We start from the raw sequence: 16,574 nt of genomic DNA on the forward strand, positions 1-16,574 counted from the left end.
AAAAATTATATTCAGATTTCTTTTTAATAAAAACATGTTAAAAATCTTAGAAGCAAAAACTTAGTGTTCTGATTAATAAAAGAGTTAGAATACCCTTTTTAACCCAAAATGAGAGTTTGATAGAAAAATTTTCTTTATGCTCTGGTTTATCAAGTATACCTATAGATTAACATTTCAAGATATTTTATTTGTCCACATTTCATTGCTGAGGGCTCCCTTTGGATTAAGGTAATCATAACATTTCTGTGCTGTTCCATCTTTACTCTGTTAGGCATTTAAATGTTTTTCCACAGTTTTCTTTAGCTCATGTTTAAAAGGTCCTTAAAGATACCTGGATAGTTATAAATATAATGTCTTATTTCCTTCTAATTTATAGTCCTAAATTTCCAGACAAGGTTAAAGAAGGTATGAATGTGTTTTACACATAAAGGGGTTAAATGCTTTGTTGTACACTGTGCCTGGGTAGTGTTTGTTTTGTTTGCTTGTTTCTGATAGTCAAATTGCAAAGGTCCTTCCTGAACTCTCTCCTGAATTGAGTTCTATGTATCTTCAAAGTTCCTGAATTGATTTTGCTCCTTGCCTGTTTTCCTACCCTGAAGACTTCAGTAAAACTCCAATCACTGGAGAACTGGATCCCTGAGATGTGCTTTCAGTTACTTCTATTCTCCAGTGTCCCACGGTGATTTTTCTTCATAAAGTAGCATTTATATATAGTCTTGATTACTTCTTCGGATCACTCTTAAATCCTAATGAGAAACTACACCTGGGCTTAATTTTCTTAGGCCTCTCGGATAAATACCAAGAGTTTTATATCTGAAGTTGTGAAAAGGCAACAAACTTTGATGCTATTGACAATACTCCCTAAAGTATTGGAGGAGTGTTACTGGAGAGATTTCTGTGAAATTAGAGCTGATTTTTCCTACATTCCATACATAGGAACATGAGTATAAAAGAAAAATGTAAGCACCTTACATACATGCAACTTTTGGGTAGGAATTAAAATAATTTTGTACTATTCTTGAAATGTTTCATCATTATGTCTTGGGGTATAATTTTAATCAAGAGAAGAGTGGTATCTTTTTTTTTTTTTTAAATTCATTTGAGACAGAGAGGGCATGAGCAGGAGGAGAGGCAGAAGCAAACTCCCTGCTGAGCAGGGAGCCCTACGTGGGGCTCATTCCCAGGATCTGGAGATCATGACCTGAGCTGAAGGCAGAAGCTTAACCATCTGAGCCACCCAGGCGCCCCGAGAAGAGTGGTATCTTACTGTTACTTGCTAGGATACATCCAGACTTTGAGTATAGTCTCACTACATTGTCTATCATCTCTTCCCCTTTTGTCCCTTTGATACATTTGCATGAAGCAAAATACACTTTTTCTACAGAAACATTTCTAAAAATCAAATCATTCCTTCATTTGTGTGTAAAAATAAGCTTCAAGGAAAAAAGCTATTAGAATAAAAAGGACTGGTTTATAAATTACAGCAGAGTTCATGAATATTCACAGGTAAAGATTAATTTACCCCTTTGTGAATAGCAAGTTGACAAAAAAACAGTCCCTGTTTGGCTTTCTCCTTATAAGTGGCATAAAATAGAACTTAACTTATTTGGGTGTTGTTTTGACTTGTTTTAGGAGATTGAGTTTTGTCTCAGGAAAAATACTGACTTTTGTTTTTCTATGTAGAGAAAGCAAGATTACATATAGTGGCTTCCATTTCCTGTTACCTTATGGGAAAATGTTTCTAAACCTCCAAAAAAAGTTATTTTCTATTGAAAGGGCCTATTCCCAGCTGTCAACTCTTTGGGAGATTATTAATGGCCCATTTGTTCCAGGAATCAGATGGTTCTTATGCAGAAACTCATGTGTCTTTCAGGTGTTTGTGTCCTTTTCTCCTTTTCACAAATGACCTGACAGGTTGGCACAGGATAAATCTTAAGTTCATGGGGAAAGTCATCATTTAGAACTAGCCCTTGCTTTTATATGCAATAGATTGTAAAATGCTTCTATTGTAATATGCAGTGTCCTTTCTTGATTACGTGCTGAAATAAGGTGGACAGATGATTAATTTGGGGTTTGCCACTTTTGCTGTACTCCAAGCTCTGGTTTCTCAGCTTTGTCTTAGCTTTTCATAGGTTTCAGTTTCCATGTGGGCTGTGTTTTGTGGTTGCCTTGAAAAATATAATCCAGAATTCTACATTAACATTTCCCTAGTTATTTCAATAAACAATGAAATAATTTATTTTCTGCAGAATATTTTGGGATTCATAACGTGCAAGGTAGAATCCTTGCTTGCTATCACAAGGATACATTATATAACAGGGTAGATGACCTCCTCAGATAACTACAAACTACAATATCAGGTAGTGTATGAGTATTGGGCATTTCACTGAGTTCTCTTGGTAATTTCAAAGATCAGTAACTATCAGAGAAAATTGGTCTACTGGATGGGTAGGATTTGAACAGTCAGGGATTTGGGAAGCTCACTGTAGCAGGCAAAAAGAAGAATGTAAACATACCTGCGGTTATGGCAGAGAAAGGGGTGTGTTGGAGAAAGTCTGGAGTGGTGGGGTGTGTGTGGGAAGGAATACCACATTGGATCCTTGAGTGGGTGGACAAGGAATGTAGATTTTTGTTGATAGTAATTTCAAGGGCTGCTGCTTTTGAGCAAAGAAATGCAGAAAGGCACTTTTTGGCTAGATGGGATTGTAGATAGATTTGGACAAGAGTTTAGAGACCGGCTAACAGGTTGGTGTCACTGAGAAAAGGGGGGAGGTAACAGGTGTTAGTAGAATTGGCAAATAACTGTCAAAGTTTTAGGGTTCGGGGCTGGAGGTGGCATTAAGAGAATAATGGTACCTTTAACTGAAACTGGAAATCTCAAGAGTTATTTGAAGTCCGTTAGGTTTTAGAAATCTTGAGTGTTGCACTTGTAACGTAGAAGTGGAATCAGGTGTATATTTGGATATCCTTTCCATATTGAAACCTTGGGCAATAATGTTTATTGTGATCTCACAAAATTTGTCAGAGCACAAAGAAAGATGATGCTGGATGCGCATCACACATATCACACTATACTTTGTTACATATGGAGTGTGGGGGATACTTATTCCATTTTTTTAAAACATGCTTTGGTTTTCTGAATGTTTTTGTAATTTGAAGAATAAAAAGAGTTGACTGTAGTAAGAGATACAGTAATGTACAGGAAAAAGAACTTGGATGATGTTTCTGAAATCTGTCGGAAAGTATGTAGAGAGGGGAAAACAAAAGCCCCCCCCAAATTTAAGGAGCAGGAAAAATAAAAGCCAGCAGGAGTTCACTGAGAAAAAGGCGGCATTAGGTGTAAGTATAAAAGTTAAACACTTGATTTCCTAAAGAACACTTTTAAGAAAAAGAAATCTAAAATTTAATAGGAACAAATATTTGCATTTTGGTTATTTTTAGTGGTTATGAAATTATAAAGGACATGTTCTTTCAAGATTTAAAAACTTACTAAAATGTAGGTATCACTAATAACTAATCTTGAAGATCATTTAGTAATTTGGTGTCTGGATATATAGTACTGCTTGAATTTGTAACTTAAAAGATAAGGAATAATATTTTAAAAAATAGTATGATTGGTCTGTTGAACTCTGACTTTACAAAACTTTTCATGGCCTTTAAACCTAAATTGTCTTGAGACTTAATGTTCATAACTTCGAAAATACTGTTATTTCCTAATTAAGGGAAGAGGGGCATAACTGTTAGTACAAAAACATTCTTAAAAATGTTGGTTAAGTGTCTGCCTTCTGCTCAGGTCATGATCTCGGGGTCCTGGGATTGCACCCCGCATGAGGCTCCCTGCTTAGCTGGGGTCTGCTTTTCCCTCTACCCCTTTCCCCGCTTGTGCTCGCACGGGCATTCTCTCTCTCTCTCAAATAAATAAAATCTTAAAAAAAATGTTGCACTCAAATGACCTTTCTTTCCTTCTTCTTCTTCTTTTTTTTTTTTAGGTATATTTGTATCCAGTATTGTTCTGATCTTGTCACAACGATCACTTTTCAAGTTTTACATGTACAGTTCAGCCTTTCTATTAGCTGCAACTTCAGTGTTGGTAAATTATTATGCTTCTTTGCACATTGACTTCTATGGTGCCTACAACACATCAGCTTTCGGAATTGAGCTGCTTCCTCGAAAAGGGCCCTCGCTGTGGATGGCACTCATCGTTCTACAGCTCACCTTAGGAATTGGATACATTACACTATTACAAATTCATTCCATCTATTCACAATTAATTATTTTGGATCTCTTGGTTCCTGTAATAGGCTTAATCACAGAGCTCCCATTACACATCCGAGAGACTTTAGTTTTTACTTCTTCCTTGATTCTCACATTAAACACAGTGCTTGTCTTGGCAGTGAAACTTAAGTGGTTTTATTATTCTACACGATATGTTTATCTTTTGGTGAGGCACATGTATAGAATTTATGGATTACAGTTATTACTGGAGGACACATGGAAGAGGATTCGTTTCCCAGATATACTGAGAGTCTTTTGGCTAACGAGAATTACAGCTCAGGCTACAGTGTTGGTGTACATTTTAAGGATGGCAAATGAAACGGATTCCTTCTTTATTTCTTGGGATGACTTCTGGGACCTCATTTGCAATCTTATAATTAGTGGATGTGATTCTACACTAACTGTACTGGGCATGAGTGCTGTAATTTCCTCAATAGCCCATTATTTGGGCCTTGGAATATTGGCCTTTATTGGATCAACCGAAGAAGACGACAGGCGGCTTGGCTTCGTAGCACCTGTTTTATTTTTTATTTTGGCTCTTCAGACTGGTTTAAGTGGGCTAAGACCAGAAGAGAGACTTATTCGCTTAAGTAGAAACATGTGCCTTTTATTAACTGCAGTCCTGCATTTCATCCACGGAATGACAGACCCTGTATTAATGTCTCTCAGTGCCTCTCATGTGTCATCTTTCCGTAGACATTTTCCTGTGCTCTTTGTCTCTGCTTGCCTGTTTATTCTTCCTGTTTTACTCAGTTACATTCTTTGGCATCACTATGCACTAAATACATGGTTGTTCGCAGTTACAGCCTTTTGTGTGGAACTCTGCTTAAAAGTAATTGTTTCTCTCACTGTGTATACGTTATTCATGATTGATGGCTACTATAATGTCCTTTGGGAAAAGCTTGATGATTATGTCTACTATGTTCGTTCAACAGGCAATATAATTGAATTTATATTTGGAGTAGTAATGTTTGGAAATGGGGCTTACACTATGATGTTTGAGTCAGGAAGTAAAATTCGGGCTTGTATGATGTGTCTACATGCATATTTTAACATCTACTTACAAGCAAAAAATGGCTGGAAGACATTCATGAACCGTAGGACTGCTGTTAAGAAAATTAATTCACTTCCTGAAATAAAAGGGAGCCGCTTACAAGAAATAGATGATGTATGTGCAATCTGCTATCATGAGTTTACAACATCTGCTCGCATCACACCATGTAATCATTACTTCCATGCACTTTGCCTTCGGAAATGGCTGTACATCCAAGATACTTGTCCAATGTGCCATCAGAAAGTGTACATCGAAGATGATATTAAGGATAATTCAAATATATCTAACAACAATGGATTTATTGCACCCAATGAAAATCCAGAGGAAGCTGTAAGAGAAGCTGCTGCTGAATCTGACAGGGAATTGAATGAAGATGACAGTACAGATTGTGATGATGATGTTCAAAGAGAAAGAAATGGAGTGATTCAGCACACAGGCCCAGCAGCTGAAGAACTTAATGATGATACTGATTAAAATAGCATTTACTAATCATTGAGGTTATTTGTTTAAAATTCAGTTCATCCAAAATGGAGTAATATGCTTCACTTCAGTGTGTAACCAAGCACAAAAACAGTATCCATGTTGAATCTGTGAATGGTTTTCCGTTTACTGTGATGTGCTACTGTAAATATACCTCTTTAATTACTTCTGGTCTCTTTGGTGACCTATTTAAATTTGTGTACATTATTGTACATAGAATAAAATGTTTTCACGTTTTTATGACAAAATTTGAACAAACAGCTTTTTAATAGATGTAATGATATAATACAGTGCGTCAACTGTGCCAAAGATTCCTCAATGAAAGCATATAAAAGTATCTAACTCTGGACCCTAGTTTTTCTTTAAAATGGGTGGGAAAATGAAAATGCAAATCAGAGGAGACCACATTAAGTCAAGGAAATAATTTGGACCAGAGGATAAAAGCTATACATGTAGAGTATTTTAAAACGAAGGAGAAAATAGGCTGCCAGAAGAGACTTTTTTGAAATCTGAGTGTAGCATGTGGCTGAGCTAGGTTCAAAAGTCATGATTCAGAGACTGTGTAAGAGTTGAGAAACAGGCTTTTATCAACTAAACTTTGGTATAAAAACCAGAATGTGCTAATTGTTTAATTTTGATGTAAATAAAACCAGTATATTTGTTGGCCATTCTGTTTGCAGTGTTGACATAAAATTGTCCTTTCAGACTTTTGAAGCGATTACAAAATATTTGGGAATTTTCATTGTTGTAAACTAAGACCTCAATTGATACTAAAATTCTGATCTGACTTGATGGATAAAAATGGGGGTATAGTATGTAGTAATATGGAATAACTCAAGACAACTTCCAGAGAATTCCTTTATTCAATCTTTCAGTAGGTTTTACCATGAAATTTTACATAAATGATGGGAAATGGAAAGAACATACCATCAGGAAAAAAATATTTTAATGGTGTTGTTATATAGTGTATTGGCTAATTCCAATGGATCCTGCTCTCTCACTGCTGACATTATCTCCAGTATTTGACTAAAAGAAAACAAAATGGTTCAATTTCCAGGTATATGCTCAGTTTTAAAGATACTAGTTTCCACATAAACTATTGTACTAGCACTCTTAACATAATAAGCTTAACAGGTATAAGGTTTTCAGCACCATCAACAGAAAAGTTTAACTGTTATATTTAAAATAGAGTAATCTGAGACAAACTTCTGGGGCAGTCTTGCATATAACTAGAGCCAAGGTCCAGGTTCAAATAAATTCAAAAACCAGCCCATATTATGTCAACCACAACTAATGGAACTAACCCAGTGAAAATGAAGAGTTCCTTTAAACTGTGGTCATTATGCATTCATTAGTGGGTCATAATGAGCTTTCAAAAAATAGACAAGGAAAAGTACATCACAGTAAGGGAAGTACTGTTTCATTTCTGTTTGGGTTTTATATATGTACATGTGTGCTGAGTCACAAGGTATTGTGGCATTGTGGGTATAGCAAAGTTTGAAAGCCACTGCTAAGAGAATTAGTCCCAGAAGCAGCAAGAATTTGGTGCATCATGACCAGCACAATGTCAGCAAAGGAAGTTAGAAGTTATTTACTTGGAACATTGTATTGTTATCGCGGTGGGGGGAGGAGAGATGCTTTCTCTTCCTGCACTTCACTCCCTGCAAGAGCGAGACTAGCCCAGGTGTCAAATCTTTCAGTCTGTGCCTAGAATAATAATCAGTAGTACTGTTCTCTAGCAATACTATATATAGATGTTTTTATACATGAATAAGAAGTTCTAAAGTCCAAATTAAACATTCAAATATTCGTTAAGATTTTCGTCCCTGGTATGGGTTTCTTAAATATGAACACCTAAAGGAATTAGAGATTAACTGGAATTTTTTAATTATATAATCGTAACGCAGCAGCCACACTTAATATGGACTAAATTTTTATCTGAGTAAGTCAAAATGTGCTAAAAGCAAATATATTAGCATTTAAATTGACAGTAAAGACCCAATTTTCTTAGTAGTAGACTACAGAATTTTCCTCTTATCTACTCAGTTGGAACTTACCTGCATAATACTGTGTGAAATCAGTATGATTCCTGCCACCCGTCTCCCTTTCAGTCCTTTCTCTATGCTGATACGCTACAGCTTTAAAAAAAAAAAAAAAAGAACCGCCCCTTTCCTGCTTAAAATCCTTTGAGTCCTGATGAAATCTGAACTACTAAGTTGGCATATGAGAGCCCTCACCAATCTGGTCTCACTGTACCTCCTAGGCTTACCACTTACCCGTGCATCCTACTTTTTGCCACACTAAACTCACTGTTTTCCCCAGAGCAGCCAAGCCCTTCTGCAGTCCGCCTCTGCTTGAGGTGTTTGTCTTGGTCTGGCACAACACCCAGTTGTACCCCGTGAACAGCTGAAGTGTCACCTTAGCTGAGCTATTTCTCCTCAAGGAAGGCAGCTGCTATGTCCTAGGGTCCTCATCATATACTTACACCTCTGTAACAGCACTAACATCTTGGACTATACTTTCTACTTATTTGCTCCAGGAGGGTTAAGGATCCCTGTCTTGATTCCTTCAATGTCTTATCCAAAGTGCCTGGCAGAATGTACCTAGTCATCTGGTGGACGGATGCAGGGCAGGGATTGTCCTGATTGTTCTAGGTAGCCTCAGTAACTTGTACCTTTCCTGACATGCAGGAGCTTCAAAATGTGTTTCAAGGAATTTAAAATCTAAAAGGGAGGCAAGATCTCTATAAAAATAATTAAAACATAAAAAAAATTGTTAATAGATGGGTTTGATAAAAATGACTTTGTAAGTAGGAATTAATTAGTAATTAGCATTAGACTAGAGGCATGTGTGTTTTTGAAATGTGGTTTAAAAATTTTCAGTTTGTAAATGCTGGCTTTCCCAAGCTCCGCCTCCTCAACTGGTATTCGTGATTGCTGATGAAACTCAAGCTTTCTTGGTTCTTAACAGTCTGCATTTGGAAGACCTTAGAATTTTGTTTTTCAAATGTGTCTCTAAAGTCAACAGCAATATTGTACTTAACATTAAGGCAGTATATAAAACTGATGTGGATACACGGTTGGCAAATACTTCCCCTGAGCTGGTTACTAGAAAAATACCAGTTTCTTGTCTCTAGTGTCCTATTAAATCTTTATAAAGAATGATTCAGTAATAATTGTCTTCTGTCTTCTGACTGAATTTGCAACTACCTACATTTCATAAAAGTTACAAGTGATTCTTTACTAATCAGAATTTAAATACATTCCTCAGCCTATGGGTTTTAAAACATTCGGTTTTAAAATCTCTGCCAACACGAGCATGTTAATAAAGGAAAATCTTTCCAGTATAATTTTTATAGAATAAATCTGCAGTTCTCTGCCTGCTGAATTTTAGATCCGGCTTACCTAATACTCTTATCTGTTAAAAACTAAAAAAGTACATATGGAAGGAATTACTACAACCTAAAAGTAACAGTTCAGTTGCCTGAACTGGTAAACCATACTAGACTGATATAATCTATATTTAAATTATCTGCTTATGCAAACAAAAACTGGATGATGTGCCCATGAACATGATACAAACTTATCTTGTAAGTTATAAGCTCTATAGCTGCTTAACAGTTGGATGGTAAACAGCCCCTCTTTTCACGTGCTATGTATTATAATCAAAAAATGATGCTGAATTACTGCTTGGTCCCCCTCCCCCACCTTTTGGGTTAGAAAAAGGAAATCCTTTCATAACTTGACCTTTTTGTTCAGAGGCTTCAAGAAATGTGTTACTACTTAGGTTTATTCAGGTTGTCAAATAATTTAAAATACACAAAAAGGTCTCCTGCTAAGAGTGTATTTTTTATAACCATCAGCAAGGAGGCTGCATGAAAATCTTTTTTTCCCTTTCCTACAAAATGACAAATGACCAAAATCACATGAAGTTTTCACTCCTGTAATTAAACCATTTTTAATGAGTTGAGAGGTTGAGATGATGGGAAAAGAGGAGCCTAGATAGAGCAGTTCAGGTGCAGAGCCTTCCAAATCACTGCATTAAAATGGTAGCTTTTGATGTGAACTTCATTTGGATGTCACCCAACTTTAATTCGGTCCCTTGAGTTCATTTTGTAAATGGCATTTGGTGTTGACTTTAATGTTCTGAAGACCATGAAAACAAAATACTTACATTATATGGCAGGGCTCATTCCTGTCTTTTACACAGTGCCCATTTTCCCACTTCTTTTTGGTAGGAAATGAAGTTTTTATGTATTTTGATCCAGCATGTGTACTTTTCACTCCACACCAAGGTGCGTCTAGAGTTAAGCAAAGATAGTAGTCTCTTATGAGGTTTATCTTTGAAATCACTGTTTTCTTAATTAACGTTATCAAATACATAACTTCTAAAATATAAGTCATGATTCACCTTTAAAAATGGTAAAACAACAATTCTAAGCACAAGATTAAACCTTGAACTGTACAAAATTTTAAATGCCTTTTAAAAAAATTTTAAGTGCTTTTTAAGACTCACTTTCATTACATTTTTTTCTGCTAACATTACTGTTGGTGTATGGCATACTTTAAAAAAAGAAAGCTAAAAGAAATACAAATTGTAACCTGAAAACATTAAGTTAAGCCTCTATTTGCCTCTACAGAATGTGAAACAGTGGCTTTAAATACTGGCATTGGGGCATCGGGGTGGCTCAGTCGGTCATGATCCTGGGGTCTTGGGATCCAGCCCCACATCAGGCACCCTGCTCAGCAGTGGAGTCTGCTTCTCCCTCTCCCTCTGCTCCTCCTCTCCGCTTATGTTCTCTAACTAAATCTTTTTTTAAAAAAATACTGGGATTATTCACTTACCTCTTTCTTTCATAAAGAATTATAAGAATTCACACATTTTACAAGCATTGTACTTTTTTTTTAATTTACCATATTAACCATTTTCTTTTTTTTTTTTTTTTTAAAGATTTTTCATTTATTTGACAGAAGAGCACAGCAGAGGGAATGGCAGAGGGAGAGGGAGAAGCAGGCTCTGCACTGAGCAGGGAGCCCGATGCGGGACTCGATCCCAGGACCCTGGGATCATGACCTGAGCCCAAGGCAGAGGCTTAACCATCTGAGCCATCCAGGCGCCCTGCATTGTACTTTTAATAAGATCATTTCATTTTCATGACTCTCCAAGAAAATAAACCTGATTTCTTCAGAATGGCTTAGTCTTGACTTTCCTAAAAAAGTCCCTATGTATAAGTAAAGCCTTGAGTTCAGGGTTAGGTAAAATGTTTAGCTTCTAAGCTTATTATAAGAGGCAACAGATTAATTTCTAAAATTCCTTGACTAAACCAGTTTGATTTAAATTCTTGTACCTTATTTGAAAAGTATTGTAGGGCGCCTGGGTGGCTCAGTTGGTTAAGCAACTGCCTTCGGCTCAGGTCATGATCCTGGAGTCCCGGGATCGAGTCCCACATCGGGCTCCCTGCTCAGCGGGGAGTCTGCCTCTCCCTCTGACCTTCTTCCCTCTCGTGCTCTCTCTCTACCATTCTCTCTCTCAATAAATAAAAATCTTAAAAAAAAAAAGTATTGTAGAATTAAGCCATTACAATTTTACAAAAAAAATTCTGAAGTTTTTGAAACCCCAAGTGAGATAACTTCATTAAGACTACTTGTTTAATAAAATATTTATAATTACAACCCCCTTAGTTAAATATCCTAATATTCTTTTTTTTAAGTGCTTAGGCTTAATCAGACTTCTAAAACTGAAAAACTTGATTGCATAAATACTTTTCTATCAATTGATAAAAAACCCAAAGGTTTTCTGAAAAGTATAATTGCTGAAGCTATGAGTGAGCTGTTTTAAAATTTTTTTTGTCTGGCTCTTTTTTGGTATGGTTTAATATGAAAATCAAAGTTCTAAGAGCATAAACTTACCAGTTTCAATCATTAGTTTTTCACTAGGTATTGACTTCAGAACTTCCAAATTAGCCTCAGTTTTCAGTGAGCTTAAAAAAAATTTATAGATATATTTAACCAACTTTTTTTCATATTACAAACTTATCTAAAACAGCTTACAAAACCTAAAGTCCCCAAACAAAACTTTGGTTGGCTAAAAGGGCAATATACACATTTCTATCCTTACAGAATCGATATTAGGATCTATTCTAACCACACTCTAGCAGGATGCAATTTTTTGTGTTTATCAGCTGACTGTCCAGTAACTTTCTGAATCAGTCTGTGTAAAACAACTTTTTCAAGAATTCGTTTGTTTCCCTGGGTAATTTGCATAACTTAGGCTCAAAATGCTGAGTTTGAAGGTATGGCCAGTTCTGTTATGGGCCAAATACTGCTCTGAAGGAATCGAAGTTAATGTTTCACTAATCAGCAATACAGTCTTCACAAAGGATGAAAATCACAATCCTAGAACTAGGAGTATGTAACAAGGAGATGTCCTTTTCCCCACATCTGGAAACAGGATCTTCCATTACTCTTGACATTCTGAAGCTTAATGTGTCTGGGCAAGAAACTTTTTTCTTTCATTTAGGGGAGTTAGAACCCTTCCAATTTAGATCCTCCCCCCAACTCAGAAAAATTATGGGGTAAAGGAATTTTCCCCTTTTTTTTCTCTCTCATCTCTTTCTGGGACTTGTATTAGTCAGTTTTACAACTCCTGAATTGGTCTGCTATGGCCCTGTTTCTTTTATCCTTTCCTGGGAAATTAACTTTCATTTCCTTAACTTTCATTTTCAGACCCTGAGACAGACTGGATAATTGGTCCCAATTCTTCACTTTCCTTTAATAGAAATGTATCTGCACCCTTGTGATGGTTCTTAGTAGGAAGGAGGAGGAGTTGAATCTGGCCATGGCCTCAAGACTTGCTTTGACCAGATGACATGGCCAGAGGCTTGAAAATGCACTTTTTTTTTAATTGATGGCACTTTTGTGATCTGAAAGTAGCTTGCACTAAATAGCCATTACCTCTTCAGCCTGGGCACCCAGAATGAAAACCCAGCTCAGATCTGAATTCAACATGTGCCTGTGGCAGAGAGATCTGCCTCTATCAGTCAACCCTCAGCTGATCCTAAGACCCAGGAGTATGAAAAAATACTGTAATATGCCAGTGAGTTTTAGGATGGTTTGTTATATAATGTGATGATGATTAATACTGTTCTTATGTTATATTTTTAATTTTAGCATATATTTAACTTTTTATTATGGAGAGATTAAAATATATGTAAAACTAGAATACAGAACCCCCATGTATTTATTACCCAGCTCCGATCTATTATCAACTCCTGGCTGATACTGTGCCATCCACTCATCCCAAACCTCTCCAGTATTATCTTGAAGGAAATTGAAAATGTTGCATAGTTTCAGCATTCTAGCATTTATTTCAGAAAATATTTTAGCATCTGTCTCTAAGCATGAAGTTTTTTTTTTAAATGTAACCACAATACTATTAATCATGCCTAAGAAAACCCAAGTCTTTTATCATAATATATCCAGTATTCAAACTGTCTCAGTGTCCTACATTCTTCTTAAGTTTGTCTGACTAAGGATCCAAATGAGGGCCACACTGCAACTGGTCAGTGTTCTAAATCTCTTAACCTATTAAGTTTTCCTGCATCTCTTTTTCCCTTTAAAATTTGTTAAAGAAACCCAGTTGCTTGCCCTGAAGAGTTTCCCAGTCTTGATTTCATCTGTGTTCATCTGGATTTGTGTCTCTGGGCTCTGTATTCTGTTCCACTGATCTAGATGTCTGTTTAGTAGGTTCCTAATGTATGTTTTTTTTAGTAGAAGTATCGTGGACATACAATATTATATTAGTTGTAGGTGTAAACCATAGAGATTTGACATTTGTTTACATCACCAAATACCGTAAGTGTAACCATCTGTCACCATACAAACTTATTAGAATATTATTGACTATCTTCTCTATATTGTGCTTTGCATCCACATGACTAATTTGTAACTGGAGTTTGTACCTCAGTACCCTTAAAACAGCCACCAGTTCTCCATATTTTTGAGTTAAATGTTTTTTGTTTGCTCACTTATTTAAGTAGGCTCCACACTGGATGTACTTTATTTGAAAAGTATTGTAGAATTAAGCTATTACAAAGATGACACTGTGTAAAAAAAAAAAAAAAAAAAAATTCTCAAGTTTTTGAAACCCCAAGGTGAGATACATTAAGACTGCTTGTTTAATAAAATATTTATAATTACATCTCCTTAGTTACCACATACTCTGACATCCCATTTTTAAGTACTTAGGCTTAATCAACTTCTAAAAGTGAAAAATGAAACTGCATAAATACTTGTGCCAGTACCACATAGTTTTGATTACTATAGCTTTGTAGGACAGTTTGAAATCTAGGATTGTGATTAACTGCACCTTTGTTCTTTTTCAAGATTACTTTGGATCTTCAGGGTGTTCTATGGTTCCGTGCACATTTTAGAATTTTAGTTCTGTGAAAAATACTATTGGAGTTTTGATAGGGATTGCACTGAATCTGTGGACTGCTTTGGGTTGAGTGGACATTTTAACAATATTAATTCTTCCAATCCATGAGCATGGTGTATCTTTATATTTATCTGTTTCATTCATCAGTGTCTTACAGTTTTCAGAGTATAGGTCTTTAACTTCTTTGGTTAAATTTATTCCTAGGTATTTTTTTCCTTTTTGACACAATTGTCAGTGGGACTGTTTTCTTAATTTCTCTTTCGGCTAGCTCATTTTAGTGTATAGAGACCCAACTGATTTTTGTATATTAACTTTCAATCCTGCAACTTTACTGAATTCATTTATTCTAATGGTTTTATGGTGGAGTCCTTAGGGCTTTTTCTAAAAATACTACGTCACCTGCAAATAGTGACAGTTTTACTTCTTCCTTGCCAATCTGGATGCCTTTTCTTTTTCTTGTCTGATTGCTGTGGTTATGACTTCCAGTACTGTGTTGAATATGAGTGGCTAGAGTGGACATCCTTATATTGTTCCTAATCTCAGAGGAAAAGCTTTCAACTTTTCACCACTGATTATGATGTGGGTTTGTCATATATGACATATATGGTCTTTATTATATTGAGGTATGTTCCCTTTGTACCCACTTTGTTGAGAGTTTCTATCATGAGTGGATTTGTTGAATTTTGTCAAATGCTTTTTCTGCATCTATTGAGATCATATGATTTTTGTCCTTCATTTTGTTAATGTGCTGTTCAGTTGGCAGACATAACCATTCTTGCATGCCTGGAACAAATCCCACATGGTCGTGGTGAATGATCCTTTTAATTGAATTCAATTTGCTGATATTTTGTTGAGGAATGCTTTATCATGTTTATCAGGGATATTTGCTTGTAATTTTCTATTTTGTAGTGCCTTTGGTTTTGGTTACCAGGGTAATGCTGGTTTCATAGAATGAATTTGGAAGCATTCCTTCCTCTTCAATTTTTTGGAATAGTTTGGGAAGAAGAGGTATTAACACTTATTTAAATGTTTGGTAGGATTCACCTGTAAAGCCATATGCTTCCAGACTTTTGTTTTTTAGGAGTTTTTATCACCAGTTCAATTTCATTACTAGTGATCAGTCTGTTCAGATTTTGTTTCTTCCTAACTCGTTCTTGGAAGATTATATTTTTCTAGGAATTTATCCATTTCTTCTAGGTTGTCTGATTTGTTGGTGTATAATTTTTCAAAGTAGTCTCATAATCCACTGTATTTTGTGGTGTTGGCTGTTTCTTCCCCTTCATTTCTGATTTTGAGTCTTTTGTTTAAAAGTCTGGCTATAGGTTTATCTATTTTGCTTATTTTTTCAAAGAACCAGCTCTAGTTTCATTGACTGTTTTTTCTCTCTTTTTAAGTCTATTTCATTTATTTCTGTTCTGATCTTTATTCTCTCTTATCTTCTAATTTTCGACTTCATTTCTTCTCCTTTTTCTAGTTTCTTTAGGTATAACGTTAGATTGAGACTTTTGTTTTCTTGAGATAGGCCTGTATTCCTCCAGACTTCCCTTTTAGAACTGCTTTTGCTGCATCCTAAATATTTTGAACTGCTGTGTTTTCATTTGTCTCAAGGTATTTTTTGATTTCCTCAATCTACTGTTCAGTGGCATGTTCTTTAGCCTCCATGTGTTTGTTTGTTTTTTTTTCCAACGTTTTTCCTGTAATAGATTTTTTTTTAAGAATTTTTTTTTTTAAGTAATCTCTATATCCATCGTGGGGCTTGAACTCACAATCCTGAGATCAAGTTGCATCTTCTACCAACTGAGCCAGCCAGGCATCCCTCTGTGATTGATTTCTACTTTCATACTGTTTTTTTTTTTTTTTTTCATACTGTTGTAATCAGAAAAGATGCTTGACAGGATTTCAGTCTTCTTAAGTTTATGGAGACTTGTTTTGTGGCCTCACATGTGAACTATCATGGATAACGTTCCATGTACACTTGAATGTGTATTCTATGTTTGGATGGAGTGTTCTGTATATCTATTAAGTGTATTTGGTCTAATACTTCGTTCAAAGCCACTGTTTCCTTATTGAGCTTCTGTTTGAATGATCTATCCATTGATGTAAGTGGGGTGTTAAAGTCCTGTACTATAATTGTATTACTATCAATTTCCCCCCTTTTGTCTGTTAATGCTTTATGTATTTTGATGCTATGTTGGGTGCAGATATTTACAACTGTTATTTCCTCTTGTTGGATCCCTTTATCATTGTGCAGTGCCCTTGTCTCTTATAGTTTACTTCAAAACAAAGACTATCATTTCAGTATTGCTACTGCAGCTTTTTGTTGTTGCTG

At 35.7% G+C, this 16,574-nt stretch overlaps 2 protein-coding genes across 11 annotated transcripts in view; one reads left to right on the forward strand and one right to left on the reverse strand.

Moving 5' to 3' along the window:
* Positions 1 to 16,574, forward strand: part of RNF139 (ring finger protein 139) — a 32,573-nt gene that overhangs the window by 6,130 nt on the left and 9,869 nt on the right. Inside the window, exon 2 of one of the 2 annotated variants that reach the window (XM_027620392.2) lies at positions 3,990 to 4,090. In XM_027620392.2, coding sequence (XP_027476193.1) covers positions 3,990 to 4,090 — 101 coding nt within the window. Of the gene's footprint in view, positions 1 to 3,989; positions 6,048 to 16,574 lie in introns of those variants that run through there. The other variant, XM_027620390.2, reaches the window with a different exon arrangement.
* The window catches only part of TATDN1 (TatD DNase domain containing 1), a 45,280-nt gene continuing 32,692 nt past the window's right edge, over positions 3,987 to 16,574 (reverse strand). For 5 of the 9 annotated variants that reach the window (XM_027620398.2, XM_027620459.1, XM_027620427.1 and 2 more), the window contains 3 exons: positions 11,719 to 11,789; positions 9,983 to 10,109; positions 3,987 to 6,835 (listed from right to left, as the gene is read on the reverse strand). In XM_027620398.2, coding sequence (XP_027476199.1) covers positions 6,739 to 6,835; positions 9,983 to 10,109; positions 11,719 to 11,789 — 295 coding nt within the window. In that variant the 3' untranslated portion in view covers positions 3,987 to 6,738. The remainder of the gene's footprint in view (positions 6,836 to 9,982; positions 10,110 to 11,718; positions 11,790 to 16,574) is intronic. The other 4 variants (XM_027620437.2, XM_027620418.2, XM_027620409.2 and 1 more) reach the window with 1 other exon arrangement.

The sequence above is a fragment of the Zalophus californianus genome, chromosome 4, assembly GCF_009762305.2.
Source record: "Zalophus californianus isolate mZalCal1 chromosome 4, mZalCal1.pri.v2, whole genome shotgun sequence".
Classification (NCBI taxonomy): Eukaryota; Metazoa; Chordata; class Mammalia; order Carnivora; family Otariidae; genus Zalophus; species Zalophus californianus.